Source organism: Chiloscyllium plagiosum, unplaced genomic scaffold (genome assembly GCF_037043375.1).
Source record: "Chiloscyllium plagiosum isolate Xiang-an unplaced genomic scaffold, Cpla_swu_hap1 HiC_scaffold_33, whole genome shotgun sequence".
Classification (NCBI taxonomy): domain Eukaryota; kingdom Metazoa; phylum Chordata; class Chondrichthyes; order Orectolobiformes; family Hemiscylliidae; genus Chiloscyllium; species Chiloscyllium plagiosum.
Window position 1 is genome coordinate 25,750,316 of NW_028270171.1, and position 20,593 is coordinate 25,770,908.

Genomic DNA, 20,593 nt, shown 5'->3' on the forward strand with positions numbered 1-20,593 from the left:
TGATCACCCGAATGTCCCTGATCGCTGAAGTGTTCCCTGACTAGAAGAGAACACTTCAGTGGTCAGAGACATTCGGCCTTGGATCTTCGGGTGACCATCCAGCAAGGCGGACTTTGGGACAGGGAACAACGCAAACTGGTCAGGCAGAGGCTAATAGCCAAGTTCGGTGCCCACAAGGATTGCCTCAACCGGGCTCTTGGGTTCATGTCAGACTGCAGATGACCCACAACACTGTACACGTTCTCTCACACACGCAAGCACAATTCCATGTGCAATTAGCTGAAAATGTGTTGCTGGAAAAGCGCAGGTCAGGCAGCATCCAGGGAACAGGAGAATTGACGTTTCAGGCATAAGCCCTTCTTCATTCCTGAAGGGCTTATGCCCGAAACGTCGATTCTCCTGTTCCCTGGATGCTGCCTGACCTGCGCTTTTCCAGCAACACATTTTCAGCTCTGATCTCCAGCATCTGCAGACCTCACTTTCTCCTCCATGTGCAATTACCCTCACGCAGACCCCCTCTCATGTACCATGCATGCACACACACAAGTCTATGAGGGTGAATTTGCATTTGCAGATTCATTCCATTTTGCTCAAAAGGTGCACAACCTGCAGGCGGTTAACGCAGGCAGTCAATGCATGTAATATTTTGTACATTCCACTTTGGAAATAAAACTAGTCTGACCCAAAATTAAGATCCAGACAGACTGTAACCTTACACTTTTAATGCATTGTCTGAGATGAGATGTTACTTTTTTTAAACTCAAGGTTTTATTTATCTCGAGAATGTGACTTCAAAGCAGTTCTAGGATTTACATATTAATGAATCAAAACCTACAACCCATTCTAAAAGATGGAAGACTTAACAACAATGACAGGACTGACAGCTTAATGTTCCCAGATATAAATGCTACAGGAAGGATAGAAAGGAGGGCAAGAAAACAGGGGGTTGGCATTTTTGATAAGGAATAGCATTACTGCTGTACTTAGGGACGATATTCCTGGGAATAAATAAAGGGAAGATATTTGGGTGGAACTGAGAACTAAGGGAATTGTATTATTGACCTCCTAATAGTCAGCAGGAAATTGAGAAACAAATTTGTAAGATTTCAGTTATCTGTAAGAATAATAGGATGGTTATGGTAGGAGACTTTAACTTTCCAAACATAGACTGGGACTGCCATAGTGTTAAAGGTTTAGAACTGAAAGGAATTTATTAAGTGTGTACAAGAAAATTCTCTGATTCAGTACATAGATGTACCTACTAGAGAAGGTGCAAAACCTGACCAACTCTTGGGAAATAAGGCAGGGCAGGTGACTGAGGTGTCAGTAGGGGAGCACTTTGGGGCCAGCAAACATAATTCTATTAGTTTTAAAATAGTCATGGAAAAGGATAGACCAGATCTAAAGGTTGAAATTCTAAACTGGAAGAAGGCTAATCTTTGCAATATTAGACAAGAACTTTCAAAAGCTGATGTTCACAGGTAAAAGTCAACTGGAAAATGGTAAGCCTTCAGAAATGAGATAATGAGACAGTATATTCCCGTTAGGGTGAAAAGAAAAGCTGAAAGGTGTAGGGAATGCTGGAGAAATTGAGGTTTTGGTTAAGAAAAAGGAGGAAGCATTGTCAGGTATATACAGGAGAGATCGAATGAATCCTTAGAAGAGAATAATGGCAGAGGGAGTACACTTGAGAGAGAAATCAGGAGGGCAAAAAGGGGACATGAGATAGCTTTGGCAAATAGGACTAAGGAGAATCCAAAGGGTTTTTTCAAGTACATTAAGGACAAAAGGGTAACTAGGGACAGAATAGGGCCCCTGAAACATCAGTAAAGCACCCTGTGCGTGGAGCCTCAAGAGATAGGGGAAACTCTAAACAAGTATTTTGCATCAGTGTTTACTGAGGAGGACATGGAAGATATAGAATGTGGGGAAATAGATAGTGACATCTTGAAAAATGTCCATACTACAAAAGAGGTAGTCTTGAAATGCATAAAAGTGGATAAATCCTGATCAGGCGTAGCCTAGAACTCGGTCAGAAACTAGGAATGCGATTACTGCACCCCCTTGCTGAAATATTTGTATCACGATAGTCACAGGTGAGGTGCTGAAGACTGAAAGTTGGCTAACATGGTACCAGTATTTTAAAAAATGTTAAGGAAAAGCCAGGGAACCTGATGTCAGTAGTGGGCAAGTTGTTCGAGGGAATCCCGAGGGACAGGATTTACATGTACTTGGAAAAGCAAGGACTGATTAGGGATGGTCAGCACAGCTTTGTGCATGGGAAATCAGGTCTTGCAAACTTGATTGAGTTTTTTGAAGAAATAACAAAGAGGACTGATGAGGGCAAAGTGGTGGATGTGATCTAGAATCACAGAATCCAGAGAGTGTGAAAACAGGCCCTTCAGCCCAACTAGTCCACACTGACCATCTGAAGAGTATCTCACAAAGCCATTGCCCTATCCTACTAACACATGCCTGAACACTATGGGCAATTTAGCATGGCCAATTCACCTAACCTGCACATCTTTGGACTGTGGGAGGAAACTGGAGCACCCGGAGGAAACCCATGCAAACACAGGGAGAACGTGCAAACTCCATACTGACAGTCGCCAGAGACTGGAATCGAAACTGGATCCCTGATGCTGAGGCACCATGCTAACCATTGAGCCACTGCACTGCCTAAATCTACATGGACTTCAGTAAGATGTTCAACAAGGTTCCCCATGAGAAATTGATTAGCAAGGTTAGTCACTTGGACACAGAATTGGCTCAAAGGTAAAACACAGAGGGTGGTCATGGAGGGTTGCTTTTCAGACTGGAGGTCTGTGACCAGTGGAGTGCCACAGGATTGGTGCTGGGTCCACTGCTTTTTGTCATTAATAGAAACAATTTGGATGTGAATGCAGGAGGTATACTTGATAAGTTTGCAGTTAACATCAAAACTGGAGGTGTAGCGGACAGCAAAGAAGGTTACCTCCGGTGAAAATGGGATCTTGATTAGATAGGGCATGGGCTGAAGAGTAGCAGATGGAGTTTAATTTCGATAAATGCGGGGTGCTGCATTTTGGAAAAGCAAATCAGAGCAGGACTTATACACTTAATGGTAAGGTCCTGGGGAGCGTTGCTGAGCAGAGAGACCTTGGAGTGCAGGTTCATAGTTCCTTGAAAGTAAGTCACAGGTAGATAGGATAGTGAAGGCAGTGTTTGGTATGCTTTGTTTTATTGGTTAGAGCATTGAGAATATGAGTTGGGAGGTCATGTTGCAGCTGAACAGAACATTGGTTAGGTCACTTTTGGACTAATGCAATTCTGGTCTCCCTCTTATCAGAAGGATGTTGTCAAACTTGAAAGGGTTCAGAAAAGGTTTACAAGGATGTTGCTAGGATTGGAGGATTTGAGCTATAGTGAGAAGCTGAATAGGGTGGGGCTGTTTCCCTGGAGCTGAGGGACGACCTTACAGAGATTTATAAAATCATGAAGGGCATGGATAGGATAAATAGACAAGATCCTTTCCCTGGGGTGCAGGAGGCCAGAACTAGAGGGCATAGGTTTAGGGTGAGAGGAGAAAGATATAAAAGGGATCAAAGGGACAACTTTTTTTTTTTTTTTACACAGAGGGTGATGCATGTATGGAATGAACTGCCAGAGGAAGTGGAGGAGGCTGGTACAATTTCAGTATTTAAAAGTCATCTGGATGGGTATATGAATAGGAAAGGTTTAGAGAGATACAGGCCAAGTGCTGGCAAATGGGACTAGATTAGGTTAGGATATCTGGTCAGCACGGACACGTTGGACTGAAGGATCCGTTTCCATGCTGTACATTTCTATGACTATAATTTCAATTACATGACACTGTAATCTTCTGTTATAAATTCTGTGGTCCTGCTTCAACTACCTGAAGGAGGAGCAGCACTCCAAGACCTAGTGCTTCCAAATGAGCCTGCTGGCCTATAACCTAGTATTGAGAGATTTTTAACTTTGACCATCCCATCAGTCTACTCTTGATGGAAATGATGGAAGGACTCATCAACTTCTATAAAATTGTCATTTTATCAACAATCTTTTTACTGACATTCAATTTGGGTTCTACCAGCAGAATTCCTTTTAATTTTTGTACAGGCAGCACAGGCCTCCATGGTCTGCGTGTAGCAACAATTTCCAGAATATGATTTCCATACATGGACCATCGGAGGAGCGATTGCACTCGAAGGTTACAGGGAAAACCAGCTGCAAACCAGGGCTACAACCACCACCTGAAAATTTCCACTCTGATTTGGAACTATCATTCCTTCACTGTTGCCAGACCAAAATCATGGAATTCCCACCTAACAGCACTCAAGTGTATCTGCCCATAAATTCAGTTCTCCAAGAGGTTGGTTTGTCAACTTCCCAGATCAGGGATTGACAATAAATGCTGGTCAAACTAGTGAAGCAAATAAAAAGGGTAATTCAGGACACAATTAACATTCACTAGGACAAGTATTAATTAATCACGGAAAGCCAGCACAAATTTGCAAAGCTAATGCGTGTATTTAATGAGGGAATGGAGAACTAAATGATGGTAATGCTGTTCACATGGAGAATATGGACTTACCAATTATATTTGAGGAAGTGACAAATAAAAGGCTTGACAAAACTTTTATGGCCTTGTAATAAAAGTGGCGTAAGGACACAAAGTTAGAACATAGAACATTACATTGCACAGTACAGGCCCTTCGGCCCACAATGTTGCGCCGACCTGTCATACCAATCTAAAGCCCATCCAACCTACACTATTCTATGTACGTCCATATGCTTGTCCAATGACGACTTAAATGTACGTAAAGTTGGCGAATCTACTACCGTTGCAGGCAAAGCATTCCATGCCCTTACTACTCTCTGTAAAGAAACTACCTCTGACATCTGTCCTAAATCTATCATCCCTCAATTTAAAGCTATGCCCCCTCATGCTCACCGTCACCATACTTGGAAAAAGGCTCTCCCTGTCCACCCTATCTAACCCTCTGATTATCTTGTATGTCTCTATTAAGTCACCTCTCAACCTTCTTCGCTCTAACGAGAACAGCCTCAAGTCCCTCAGCCTTTCCTCATAAGACCTCCCCTCCATAACAGACAACATCCTAGTAAATTTCCTCTGCACCCTTTCCAAAGCTCCCACATCCTTCTTATAATGCGGTGACCAGAACTGTACACAATACTCCAAATGCGGTCGCACCAGAGTTTTGTACAGTTGCAGCATAACCTCATGGTTCCAGAACTCGATCCCTCTATTAGTAAAAGCTAAAACACTATGCCTTCTTAACAACCCTGTCAACCTGGGTGGCAACTTTCAAGGATCTGTGTACATGGACACCGAGATCTCTCTGTTCATCTACACTACCAAGAATCTTACCATTAGCCCAGTACTTTGCATTCCGGTTACTCCGACCAAAGCGAATCACCTCACACTTGTCCGCATTAAATTCCATTTGCCACCTCTCAGCCCAGCTCTGCAGCTTATCTATGTCTCTCTGTAACCTATAACACCCTTCGTCACTATCCACAACTCCACCGATCTTAGTGTCACCTGCAAATTTACTAACCCACCCTTCTACGCCCTCATCCAGGTCGTTTATAAAAATGACAAACAGCAGCAGACCCAACACCGACCCTCGCGGTACACCACTAGTAACTGGACTCCAGGATGAACATTTCCCATCAACCACCGCCCCGTCTTCTTTCAGCAAGCCAATTACTGATCCAAACTGCTTTATCTCCCACAATCCCATTCCTCTGCATTTTGTACAATAGCCTACTGTGGGGAACCTTATCGAAATCCATATACACCACATCAACCGGTTTACTCTTATCTACCTATTTGGTCACCTTCTCAAAGAACTTAATAAGGTTTGTGAGGCACGACCTACCCTTCACAAAACTGTGCTGATTATCCCTAATCAAATTCTTCTTTTCTAAGCTTTTCCAACACTTTACCAACAACTGAAGTAAGGCTCACTGGTCTATAATTATCAGGTTGTCTCTACTCCCCTTCTTGAACAGGGGAACCACATTTGCAATCCTCCAGTCTTCTGGCACTATTCCTGTAGATGAAGAAGATTTAAAGATCAATGCTAAAGGCTCGGCAATCTCCTCCCTGGCTTCCCAGAGCAGCCTAGGATAAATGCCATCCGGCCCAGGGGACTTATTTATTTTCACACTCAACTCCACACAGACAATCGCCCAAGGCTGGAATCGAACCTGGGTCCCTGGCGTTGTGAGGCAGCAGTGCTAACCACTGTTCCACCTTGCTAATCAACTAAGTTGATTAGTTGATAAGATCTATAGCAGTGAACAGATATATAATTGGTCTAGATGGTATGTAGTGGGTTCCATAGGGGTCAGTATTAAGGACCCTCCTTTTCCTTAATTATATTAAATGATACAAAGTCGGGTACACAGAACAGTTTCAAACTCCGCTGACAACAAAACTTGCAAACAACAAAAAAGGACACAAGCATGCTGATGGTATGGGTGGACAGATGGAGATAAATCTAATGCAGAGATGTCTTAAGTGATGTATTTTAGTAAGAAGAAAGCAGCAATACAAAAATATATCATTCTAAAGGGAGGGTGGGCGCTCAGGGACCAAGCAGTTAATAAGACATACTTTAGGAAGGGTATAATGGCATAAGAGAGGATATAGAAAAGATGACTACAAAGGTTAAGAGACTTCAGTTACAAAAATAAATTGGAGAAGACTAACTTACAGTTGAATTGATTAGAAATAGAATGATCTGGGTCAGTAAATAGCAGAACTTGCTTCTATTGACGCAAGAGTTGAGAACAAGAGGACATTGGTTTAAGATGAAAGGCAAAGAACTCAACTGCAGTGAGAAAAATATTTTTAATCCAGTGAGTGGTTAGGATCTAGAATGCACTGTGTGAGATATTACCATAGTCTTCAAAAGTAAATTGGATAATCGGAATACAAAAAAATTTGTAACATTAGAGAAAAATGTGGCTGATCTGTTCGTGCAGATAGCTGACACATACAAGAAATGTCAATGGAGCACCCACTTTACTGTAAACATTCTATAGCTCCGCACAAACTGCACAGTAAGGGTGATCTTGAGGCATATAGCTACATAAAACATTACAGAAAGAAAAAGTTTTGGACTAGTAAAAGATGATACATGTCAGGACTGACATCTGGAAACACAATCAGAAATGATAAAATCGTGAAATTAATTTTAGATAAGATAATAAACACAAAAGCCATGAAATCTAGAAACATCTTGACCTTATGATGCAAGCACTTTCAAATTATTGAGATACTATATTTCCATCTGTTGGAAATTATTTATAATGAACACACTTACTTTTCAAGTGTTCTCCAGCACCAGAAAGTAGGTAATAAAAAATATGGAAGGTACGTTCATCTTTGGCTTGGCGTATGGCACGAGATTTTTCCAACAGATCTGGAAGCTGGTCGTTAAAGAGACGTCAATGCGAAGAGTACTAATGATGTGAACAGTAATATCAGACCACAACTGCTCATAGGATGGATAAAAGCTAATAATAGCAAGAGTTAATTACTTGTCTTCTTTCCAGAGGTAATCAGGGTTTAAAATATGGTAAGCAATTTGTTCCCCAAAACCTGCAAAAATATAATGTCGACTGAAGAATTAAAGAAATGAGTGTCACTTGGCCATATCAGTTACACATGTCCCAATACTAAAGGCTGATTAAACCAATTTTCTTTATCATACTTCCTCCAAGCTTTGAAGAAAGAAATAATTTTAGTTAATTTTAAAACTTCAAACCATTTTGTATTTATTGCTTTCAGTCTACAAGTGTCTGTTTCATATAACAGTACAACAAGTTAATGAAGTTTGGAACAAAAACATGCTTCATTCATGAAGTTCATAGACCTGTTCCATGAATTAACCTAACCCTTATTCCATTCTTCAATTTTGCCTAATTAAAATCTTCTGTAATTACTTAACTCTTTTCCTGGAGCACTTAACCAATCTTTTCCTTTTGTCATGGCCATTAGGTGCAATCCCAAATTAATTTCCTTCCCTGGTGTTTCAATTTCCATTCCAGTTAACTCAGACAGACATTTCACCACCTAAATCATCTTCCATAACTAGTAAATATTAGTCTTCCTCAAACTCTTACTGTCTAAATCCTAATGTTCAATTCTTACCAATTCCTGATCTACTTTTCACACAAATTGATAATGTTTGTGTTTTCCAACAATAATAAATAATAGGGCAAACTAATTTAATTTCAAAAAGAGGGCCCTTTCACCATTAACTTTTCTTTTTATCTTTGCGATATCCAGCAGCTAGCTCAAAAAAGGTCTAACAAACAGAGATTCTGTATCAACATTTCACGATGTGTCAGTTCCTTCTATAATTGATCAGGGATTGAATAAAACTTCAAATTCTCGTGAAGACAGGCTTGTCAAATTTTGCAACTGCTCCACTGAATTTCACCCACAATTAAAAATATATTGGACAATGCTGTTCACGGTTATAAGATATATGAACATCAACCAGCCACAAAAAGACATGACCCACTACCATTGTATCCTTACATTCAGATGAGGAAGGGCACCACTTTGACTAGGACAATAGATTCATACTAGGACAAGCCAAACAGAGATACGCACGAGAATTCCTCGAAGCATGGGCATTCCAATCGGAACTCTAACAACACATGGATTTGGATCCCATCAACCATACAAGAAAAAGAACCGGAAATGATGTCACCAACGCAAGGACATCCAAACACAAAAATAGAAAGCGAGCCATAACACCAGTGCTTCACTGGATGCTTACTGATGTTACCTAGTATGATGATGAAATGTTTGAAAACGAACCTTCCAGCTCAGCGAGCAAACTTACATCAGGTCCACACCCCCCAACAATCCACCCTCCCTTCCTGGCACCCTCCCCTGCCACCGCAGGAATTGCTAAACCTGCGCCCACACCTCCATCCAAGACCCCAAAGGAGCCTTCCACATCCAAAGTTTTAACTGCACATCCACCAATATCATTTATTGCATCCGTTGCTCCCGATGCAGTCTCCTCTACATTGGAGAGACTGGATGCCTCCTAGCAGAGTGTTTTAGGGAACATCTCCAGGACACCTGCACCAATCAACTCCACCGCCCTGTGGTCCAACATTTCAACTCCCCCTCCCACTCTGCAGAGGACATTCAGGTCCTGGGCCTCCTCCACTGCCGCTCCCTCACCACCTGACGCCTGGAGGAAGAACGCCTCATGAGGATGATGCTGAGCTGGAAGGTTGGAACTGGGGTGTTCAGAGGTGGAAGATGAGGCGAATGCTTCGGAACATTTCAACCCCATGGCATCAATGTGGATTTCACCAGTTTCCTCATTTCCCCTTCCCCCACCTCACTCCAGCTCAGCACCGTCCCCATGACCTGCTCTGCCTTCTTCCTTTTCACCTATCCACTCCACCCTCCTCTCTGACCTATCACCTTCATCCCCACCCCCATTTAACCATTGTACTCTTTGCTACCTTCCCCCACCCTCCTCTCTGAACTATCACCTCCATCCCCACCCCCACTCACCTAATGTATTCTATGCTACTTTCTCCCCACCCCCACCCCATTTCTCTCTCCACTCTGCAGGCACCCTGCTTCTATTCCCGCTGAAGGACTTTTGCCCAAAACGTCGATTTTCCTGCTCCTCGAATGCTGCCTGACCTGCTGTGCTTTTCCAGCACCACTCTAATTGAGACTTCAAATAAACATATTGAGACAAGCTAATGATGTGAAAAATCCCTTTCTGGCTTTTAATGGCTGTAAAGGATACAAGTTTCAATATTGGCTCCGACAATGTAGCCATTCACATCAAAGTTAATTCGAATAAATTTGCCCTGTGTATTAAAAACAGAGTTACAAGTTAACCGCTTGGAAGCACTAAAAAAGAAAACAAGCACATCAATAAATTTTTTTTTTGCTTCAACCTTCAAGATTTAAAATGAGAAAAGGTGCCTGCTTTGACTCAATTTTCACTGATGCATTTCCTTAAAACACATTTGTAGAAAAATACACTTTGGGACCCAAGGAGGTATTACTAGGCTAGTGATAAAAAACAGTCATTAGATGGTTGCATTATGGTAATATCACTGACTACTAACCTAAAGTCGGAGGCTAATGCTCTGGGCCGACTAGCTCCAATCAGAATATGGCAGCTGGAATTTAAAATTAATTAATAATTTGGTATAGAAAGCTAGTCTCAGAACCATAAAAACCAATTAATTAGAAACTCATCTAGCTCATTAACATCCTTTGGGAAAGGAAACCAGATATCCTTAACTGGTTAGGTCTACACATGACTCCAGGTGGAGGAATCCTAATCACCCTCACAGTTCAAGGGCAATTAGGGATAGACAAATTCTGGTCTCCATTTGCCAGCAACATCCATATCCCAAGAAAGAGGAATAATAGATCCAAGGACATACTGTTGTTCACCAGTTATAAAAGGCGTTGTAATTTTTTTTTAAAAACTCACAAATCTGGAAGAGTTGTCATTTTTCACGGTTTTTGCATTGCCGAAAGCTTCAAGGATAGGATTGGCTTGGAGCAGTTGCCTCTCAAGCTCTCCCTGTAATCATAACAGGACTGAGATTAGTTCATTGAAAATCTGCTTTGCAAATAAAACTTGTTAGAGAATTTTGAGGACTTTGAAGTATTGTTTACAGATCTGCAAAAGACTTTGATGCAAAATGAAAGACTTTAGAAGTAACAGCTGACTGCAGCAAGAGTACAAATACATGTTTTTGGTCACCCTGAAACTGAATACAAACAGATTTATCTAGTAAGAAAGAATATTTCCCCAGACAGACCATCTGGTAAAAATTAAGTTTTGTTATTCATAAACTAAATCAACTGTAGGTTGTACAAGCATCATTTAATTTGAAAACAAGCCAATAATTCCAATCTAACACTTCCAGTATTAGAAAAGTATATGGGGGAAAGACACAAAAGACCAAATAAAAACATCTAAATGGCCACAAATGGACATTAGCAAATTTCCTGCCACAAGAAAACATTCTTAAAGAAAATGTCCTTTCTTCCAACAAATTGTTCTGCCACCACAAAGTCCAAGAGCAGGATCCTACTACCCTTGATCATTGGGGCCGAAAAAGGTAAGGAATAGAACAAATGATACAATTATATCGAATGACCAGAAGTAAATGCGAAACTAAATTTTGCTTTTTACTATGAAGACTTGGTATACATCAAAATAAAGTTGCATTGTTTAATGAGTTCAAAGTTTAGTCCCTCATGACAAATCTACACCATTACTTCTATCAAGATACTTGTAACATCAATGTCTAAAGAGATGTGTACATTTACTTGAAAGACCTGCAAGGCTTCCAATCACTACCATCCCTTTGACAATTCATGCACACATATGCCAGTTACAATTTTTAAAAAGTCACCACTGCAAACAATACACCCAACACAACACTCCAATATCACATTCAGACACCACACATTCAGTAAACAAACTATTTATTATTCACTCACATCAAGCATGGGAAGTGCTCACAGGAACCATATAACAAATCAATTCAGATTTTTGCAACTGGTCAAAATATTGACACAAGTTTAACTTGACTCCAGAGAATTGGATCTCAATTATCCAGCAGGAAAATCTCAGGTGCATCCAGTTTAGAAGTGATAAGATCTGATGCACAGAGTGTCTTAGGCTCCCATTTAAGATAGTGAAAATTGTGATACACATTAAAACTTCTACAAGTGGGACACAAATGATACAACTTGCTTGATAGATATTAAAAGATTTCCCTGATCCACGTCAAGAAATATCCCATGGAAAGTCTTGGCAGTCTCTTCATAACATGGTAGCATCAGGATTCAGATCCTTGTCTTCACTCGACTTCCGAGCACAGCATTAAGTGCCATTCAAGTGGGTAAATGGAAGATTGCAAAATGATTTGAGTTTTTAACATAAGTTACCATAGTAAGAAACAAACACAGCCCTTTAATTTGAACCATGCCATTCTTAACACTATTTTTCAAAATATGCACTGAAGAACACACTGCGTAATAATCAATTTCACCATTTATAACTGTTAGATTAGGTCAGTAGCTTTCTTTAGCATTAGTGCTAAGTTAGGCAGGTGAGAAGCAAAGCATGGAAATTGTTCAGTCTCTGTACAGCTGTAAATGAATCTTGATATAATTTGATGTCTAAAATGGAATAAATTTAGACAAGTGAAATTTGGCAGCCGAATGCATATAATGCCATAAAATTTGTAAACAGCATGTATTAGGATTCAAATCTAACAACATTTTACACACATTTCAACACAAGTTGCCAAATATGTCAACTGAGGGGTCTGTGAACCTTTACAGCTTTACAATGAAAGAATGAAACTTGAGTTTTACAGAGGTGTACAAAATTGTCAGTCATATGTACACTCCTTACTACATGCTATATTTGGAGAACTCAATGCACATATTAATGTGGTAAGATTGGTGTTCATGACATAAACAGCCTGATACAGGGCACTCAAACTTTAGTTATATTTGAATTCTGAACAATTTTCATTTCTTTGGAGGAGGGGAATTAAAATCTAAAGAGCTACAACAGTTAAGAAAACTTCTAATGTCCGCAAAAAAGCCAATGAAACATCTGGCAGAAACTAAAGCATGGTACTTGTACATTATGTTCTGTACTGCTGGTGCTTAAATCGAGCACTGACTGAGTCAAACAAAATTCTAATTGTGGGCAATTGAAACATTATTAGTTAACAAATTTGAACTCAAGCTTGATTGATTTCTTCATTAGTCTACAAAACTAATTAATTGAAAGATTTACACTGCGTGCTTCTTGGAGAAAAATAACCCTTTCCTGATCAGATACACTACATTTCCTACTAAGATTACACTAAAGCCTAACAAAATAATAAGCGTTTTCTGTAAAAAAAAAATAAAGACAGCTAACAAATTCTATCATTGGCTGTCCATAGATAAATTAAGCAACTCATTCATTTAACAGAATTTCATTTAAGTTCAGGAATCAAAGTAAATGAGTAAAATAACTTTAGTTACAAAAACTGAAGGATGGAATTTACATTAAGTGGGGAAAATGCCAAATCTCTGGACAAATTGATTTCTGCTCACCACCACAATGTGGTTGCGCATTCCATATTTTCAAACTGCCTAGTAGGCATTAGTGCCAAAAGAGAGACGGATCATGGTTTTGAAAACTTACATGAACTCATTTTCTTCTGATGGTGTCAGATAGTACCCAATTTCTTTATTGGGAAAGGAACTCTCAGGAAAGGAAGCATCCCATTTGAATTAAATGTTCTGTTTTAAACAAATCATTTCCCATTTTTTAAAAAAAACTAGGATGCACTTGAACCACCTTTACACCCAAAGCATGCAACATAAACAATATACAGATCCGAACTTGCTCCACAAAGCCATCTAAACAGTTGGACATTTTGCCTGGCAAAATGACCAAGCCTCTGAAAACTTATGCATTCATTGTCGTCGTAATTTCTGCAGCCCATGGATCAAAGGGTCTGTTTCCATGCTGTAGATCTCGGACTATTGTGCCAATTCTAATTCAATCAGGATGTAGTTGGATTTAAAACTGGACTAACCCAAATGTCAGGGAGTTATTTTCAGCTCAAGCAAAAAGGACATGGTAATTGCAATTACTAATTCAACCACAATTATAAGGATTGTCACAGAATTTAATCTGCATGAAATAACTGCACTAACATCAATTATTATTTTGGTTCCACTGCTTCAGCAGGAAGTGCTGATAAAAAGGCACAAACTTGCACATTTTTCAATGTCAACAGTTTGTGAACTAGGGAGCAGTTACACATCCTGGAAAATAGATTGATTTCTGTGAATTGATTTCTGGGTTAACAATCTAAGCTTCACTACTTCCCAAACAGCCGTCGGATCTGTATACAAGGCGTAAAAAGTGCAGAATATGCAAATCAAATTATAATAACCCACTCACGTATGCTAACACCGTAGACTGCTGCAAATGTCGAAGGGGGAAAAGTGTTATCAATGGCATGCAAAAATCGGTAAGAATTCTTCAAGCATTTACTTTGTTAAAGGGATTTAACAGCCTGAAAGGCAGTATAAAATGTTAAGCTACAATAGGTTCAAAATTACAATTTCCATAGATTAAATTTTAAACAAGCAGCAGGACATCTGCAATCATTGTACAGGTAGATCACAATGTTTAATGCTGTATATTTCAAGTGAATTGCACGGAGGTTAAACAGCTTTGATATAAATAATGATCAGTGCCAGACTTTTATGAATGCAAATCAACACAAAAGACACTTACCTGTTCCTTTCTAGATTTGTGAGATGAAGCAACATGAGCTAAGTATTGAATCACTTTCTTGGTATTTTCTGTCTTACCAGCACCTGACTCTCCACTGTAAGTAAATATGTTTATGTGTTAACACTTCCATAGTGTTTCATTGAGTGAATATACATAATGGTTAAAATTTGGAATAAAATTAATAGGATTAAGTTAACCATAAAGGAATTCCCTTATTGAAAATCTGACATATTTGGTAGTGTCACCAATTAAATTGAGAAACACTAAATAATTCAAAAGTAGTGAACATTTCATAGAACCTGAATAGGAACAATTAGAAAACATTTTCTCTACCAGTCTGATATGTCTACAATTAAGTACACTTGATAATAAACGGATCTAGAATGACAGGTAAAATAACCACGAGTCAAGTTAAGACCATTTTTGGTTTATTAATAAACCACATTTAATATTAGGCTAATGGAAGAAGGCTGCAAGGCACAAAGGCAGTGTCCCTTCCTGCTCCAGAGGAATGTCATAAATTTTTTAAAAATTGTTTGGACAAGTTAAACAAAAAATGACCATAACAGAAGTTAAATGTTGAGCTCAAAAGAGAAATGCAAGAAATTAAGTAAGGTTTTAGATTTGACTCCTTCTCTATCAACGTCAATGAGATGATGTACAAGAGTAGCCACATTACATTAAGACGTAGGGGGAAGAGCCTTTTTGGTGATTCAACATGATCATGGTTGATCTGACAATCCTCAACTTCACAAATCCTGCCTTTTCTACATACCTTGGAACTCCTGACTGATTAGAAATCAATCACAGCCTGGAATATACTTAATGGCCCAACTCCACAACCCTCTGCAGTAAAGAATTCCACAGATTCACCACACAGGAAATATCTTCCTTATCTCAGCAAGATGGGCAACTCCTCACTTCAGTTACAGGGCAACCCCTGTAGCTGCAGAATCGTTTTCCACAGTTTCAGTTACCTGCGGATTACCATGGCCTGAACACAGTATAGGGAACCAGGGACCATGAGGCTACCAGGTAGGTACATTTCCCATTTAAATGAATGGGTTTGCTCCTCTCTGCAGTTTCGGGCATGCGCAGTAGGTCCTGGAATGAATCCCCCATGGGTACAGGAAGACTACTGTATGCTCTTAGTTCCCAAACTTTCCTACAAGTGGAAGCAACCACTCAGCAGCTATCTTGTCTAACCCTTTAAAATTCTTATAGGTTTCAATGAGGCTCTTCTCATTCTTCTGAACTCTAATGTGTACAACTACAAGTCCAACCCACTCAATTTCTCCACATAAGAAAATCCTTCCGTACTCAGGATCAACCTTGTGAACCATCGCTGGACTGCCTCCAATGTCAATATACATTTCCTTAGATAAGGGAACCTAAATTGTTCAGTATTCTAACTGTGGTCTGACTAGTATCTTGTACGGTTTTAGCAAGACCTATTTTTATACTCCATTCCCTTCTAAATAAAGGCCAACATTCCATTTGTTTTCACTAATACCCACTTTGCTTTGAGGGATTTATGTATTAGGTCCCTGAAATCAGCTCTAACAACTTTCTGCAACCTTTCCCAATTTAAATAATATTCCGCTCTTCTATTTTTCCTGCCAAAGCGTATAACATCACATTGTCCCACATTACATTTCATCTGTCAAGTTTTTTCCCCCCACTTACTTAACCTATCTATATCCATCGATAGCATCCCAAGTCATCCTCCTTACAGGTCTTCTCACCTATTTTGTCGCACAAACTTGGCTATATTGCATTAACATCCGCTTAAAAGTGTGTCCTCTCTTGGCCTAGACTCTCACACAAAGGGAAACAATCTCTCAGCATCTGCCCGGTCAAGGATCCTAACAATCATTTATATTTCAATCAGGTTACATCTCACTCTTCCAAACTCTGGTGAGTACAAGTCCAACCTACTCAACATCACCTTATAAGAAAATTGCTCCAAGCCTGTATCAACCTATTAAACTTTCTCCAGTCTGCCTTCAAGCCAGTATATTTTACCCGAGACAAGAGGACCAAAAGTCCCCAAGCTACTGAAGCAGTCAACTCCATAGGAAACAAGTCCCAAACAAATCCTGGTGTGGGCTGTCAAGGGGTAAGTAACAATTGTGCCACAAGGAGAGAATCTGACCATCACCCTTTGACGTTGTGGCAATGTGTGCCTTTAAAAGAGGGAATTGTTCTGTCCTGTTTCACTTAAAGATGTGTTGTTAACCTGTTGCCAAGCTGCTTGCTCCATGAAAACCAGATTAACTAACTTTGGGTTTTTTTAAATTAAATAAAAGCAGCATGAATGGGTGGAGTCAGGTTCACAGACCCAGAATTTTACTTTTGCTTTCAGAGGAAATTGGAATTTTTTGGCATTGAAGCTGCTATCTACAGCTCTCTCTCTCTCTTTCTCTCTTTGCTGCTTCAAAACGTTTGAGCTCTCTGTTACTAGATTCAGTCTACTGGTGTGCCTTTCGGAGACTGGAGGAGACAAATGAAGAAATCTGTAGTCTTGCTGAATTTATCTTTGTCTATGGGATGCTGCTTTAATGGAACAGTTGTTGAGAAGTAACATATTATTTTAAGTCTTTTAATAGTGTTAAAGTTGTACCAATTCCTTTTTGTTTGTGGTGCAAGAATAAAATGTTTTGCTTAAACCCTGGTTGGGTGACCAATCAAATCACATCTGGAACACAGTGCATTACAATTGCCTCTAAATATGATAAAAGTTGGATCCATGTCATCCCCTTCATATATTTTGGGCGAGTTTGGTCTGATCCATAACACTCAATGGAATTACCACTGCTGAACCCCTCACTATCAACATCCTCGTACTATTTATTATAGGCCAAACACTGAACTGGGACAGCCAAGTAAATACCACGGATACAAAAGCAGGTCATATGCTAGGATTCTATTAAGTAACTTGTCTTGTCACCCCATTCCCTATCCACCCTCTAAAATTCAAATGAGCATTACAATGGAATACTCTCAACTTGTCTTGATGAATGCAACTCCTACAATACTAAAGCAGCTTAACACCACCCAGGACAAAATAGCCCATTTCGTTGGCTCCCCATCCACCACCTTTAACATTTATTCGCCAATGCAGCATAGCAGCACTGCACACATCTAGAATATTCATTGCAGAAATGCACTAAAGCTCAGCAACATCCAAATTCACAATCTTTACCACCAAGAAAAACAAAGATCAACAAATGCACGAATACATCAACAGTTGGAAGTTCCTATTATCACTGAACTATTAACCCAGAGAACCAGGTAACTAAAATGGATCATGCAATTTGAATTCAGTAAAACTCTGGAATTAAGAGTCTAATGCTTACCGCTAATCTATTGTCGATGGTAAAAAAAAAGCCCATTTGGTTCACTTTTAGGAAGGAAACTGCCAGCCATACCTGGTCTGGCCTACATGTGACTCCAGACGCAGAACAATATGGGTGACATTAAACTACCTTCTGGGAAATTAGGGATGGGCAAATGCTGACCTCGCCACTGATACCCTATTTCTGTGAAGGAATAATGGAAAAAAAAAAGACCATTCTGACTTAGAATTTTACTGTCATTTATTCACCATCACTGGCTCAAAATCCCAGAACTCGAAAGCATTATGGTGTCTCTACACACCAAGAACTTCATTGGTTCAAGGCCACAGCTCATAATCATCTTTTCCAGGACAATTAACAGAGGGCCAGCCAAGGACACCCACATCACATGAATTTTTTTTTTAAAAAAAGATATTGTGCATTTACAGTAGTAGCCAACAAATCAACAATGCTAATACAGCGCTCTCATTCTGGATATACGTAGACACTGGTAGACACTAATAAAACAACTGGTCCTTGATAGAAGTCATGTCGTCCACTATTAAGAGAGGTCAGAAATTTCATTCACGGACTCCTAGACTCACTACTCTTCAACTTTCCTGTCAGAGCAACTCTTTGAAAGTCATCATTGCTTGAAACAACATGAACAAAAGCAATTTAAGATTATAGCATTTTTTTAAAATTGTTAGGAGCGATACCAAGAATATTTTACATGTAAACTCTATTTTTACCAGTCAAAACAATTTGTGGCAAAACTATTTCAGAACCTGAAGGCAATATAACAGTCTCAAAAAATACATATTTAGATAAAAAGCAAAATAGTTCTTACGTGCAGAGGATTGACTGGTCCTCACGATCTGAAATGAAACAAAATGAAATGCGAAATTATTTCTTTCCATTTTTGTCATCTGTTGTGGACCCATTCCATCCTCAAATGATCAATTTAACTCAAACAAACAAACAAAGTCTTATAGTAGAGTACTGTATGACCTAATTTAAAACATGAAACGTTACTCAGCTCTGCAGGCAAGCAATTGTTGAAGCCCATTAATCATTAGAAAATGGTATTTGTTTCTCACCTTCAACCATAACTGCCATTTGTTCTCAAGTTCACTTCCAAAATACAGATAGATGCAGTTAAAAATTTACTGCTGATAATGACAAATATTAAAGTCTAAAAATCTGCAGATGAAGAACAATTTTGGTTGGATGCATTAAAAGTAGCCAGCAACATTTTAGATCCCAAAGGGAAAGGTCGTACACTTCTGAAAGCCAAATACAGGTTCCACTAAAAAAGTACATTTTAGTGAGTATAGAAAATAACTGATGGCATCTAAATTGCTGCACTACTTTTGTCACAGATACTGGAAAACAGAATGAGAGAATAAACAAATCCCCAAGCATTTCCTTTTTCTACTTCAGCCAGACTACTGTCAGACCATACAAACATGATAAAAGAAGCTTCCAACTTTAGATTACAAACTGCATATGTTCAGACTGGAGTTAATGTTGAACATTCACAAACTTATAAAACAGAACACTTGAAAGCATGCATACACATTATGAAACAAGAAGCTTCACGTTGACCAAATAAAACAGTGCTTAGCTCAGAACAAAATGACTTGAAAGGATTCAGAAAAGATGTTGCCAGGATTGGAGGATTTGATCTATATGGAGAGGTTGGACAGGCTGGGGCTGTTTTCTCTGGAGCATCAGAGGCTGAAGGGTGACCTTATAGAGGTTTACAGAATTATGAGGGGCATGGATAGGGTAAATAGACAAAGTCTTTTCCCTGTGGTGGGGGAGTCCAGAACTAGAGGGCATAAGTTTAGGGTGAGAGGGGAAAGATATAAAAGAGATCTACAGGGCAACGTTTTCACACAGAGGTGGTACGTGTATGGAATGAGCTGCCAGAGGAAAATGGTGGAGGCTGGTACAATTGCAACATTTAAAAGGCATTTGGATAGGTATACGAATAGGAAGGGTTTGGAGGGATATGGGCCAGGTGCTGGCAGGTGAGACTAGATTGGGTTGGGATATCTGGTCGGCAAGGGTCTGTCTGCATTCTGTACTATGACTGAGGGTGGGTCAGTGAGCTGAGGCCATGAGAAGTTCAGCCACTATCTTGTTGAATTGTAGAGCAGCTCAAAAGGGCCAGATGGCCTAGTCCTGCTCTTTGTTCTTAGGTTATGTTCTTACCCTCAGCCAAAGGAAAAAAGTGCACAATTCCGACTTCAAAATCAACAGATACTTTTATCAACTGCCTTTCTGTAAAAGGAAATTTAGATGCAACGGTAACTGTCATGACTCATATCTGATAAATCAAGCATCCTGTGCTGCGCCTTTCTTCAATAACAAAGTGAGAACATCAAATCATAGAAACATATTGCAATACAGCTAGTTCTTCTATAACACTGATTTTATTCTTGTGCAACCCCGCATTATAGAAAAATCATGGTTCAAAAAACAGTATTTAAAATGTTAGTGATGTAATCGCATTACAGCCAACGCACATTTTAAAAGTTCATGCTTTAGAAAATGTACCCAATTTGTTAATCGTGTTACAGCCAATTTGCATTAACAAGTTATAGCAGAACAACCTGTACCTCAAAATGAAAATTTAGATTTCTTAACTACATAGTATTGTGGGACGGTATTTTTTTTTCCTGAAGTCAATTGCATATGTCAAACTCAAGTTCTGATCAACTCACTTATCTCACCTTGCTTAATATTATAATGTTAATCTAAAAATTCTGAGTCTACAAATCACTTGCACATGTTGCATGATAAATAGAGGAACAACAGCACAAAACCCACACTAAGATAAATCCATGCTTTTGGAACATTCTCCAGTGGGAAGGTGAG

General features: G+C 39.4%; 1 protein-coding gene across 2 annotated transcripts in view; it reads right to left on the minus strand.

Annotated features, from left to right (window-relative positions):
• The window catches only part of LOC122542322 (myosin-9-like), a 169,611-nt gene that overhangs the window by 86,000 nt on the left and 63,018 nt on the right, over positions 1-20,593 (minus strand). The window contains exons 4-9 of one of the 2 annotated variants that reach the window (XM_043679971.2): positions 18,558-18,585; positions 14,370-14,463; positions 14,031-14,051; positions 10,530-10,622; positions 9,828-9,891; positions 7,359-7,457 (exon numbers count right to left, since the gene is read on the minus strand). In XM_043679971.2, the coding sequence (XP_043535906.1) occupies positions 7,359-7,457; positions 9,828-9,891; positions 10,530-10,622; positions 14,031-14,051; positions 14,370-14,463; positions 18,558-18,585 (399 nt within the window). The remainder of the gene's footprint in view (positions 1-7,358; positions 7,458-9,827; positions 9,892-10,529; positions 10,623-14,030; positions 14,052-14,369; positions 14,464-18,557; positions 18,586-20,593) is intronic. The other variant, XM_043679970.2, reaches the window with a different exon arrangement.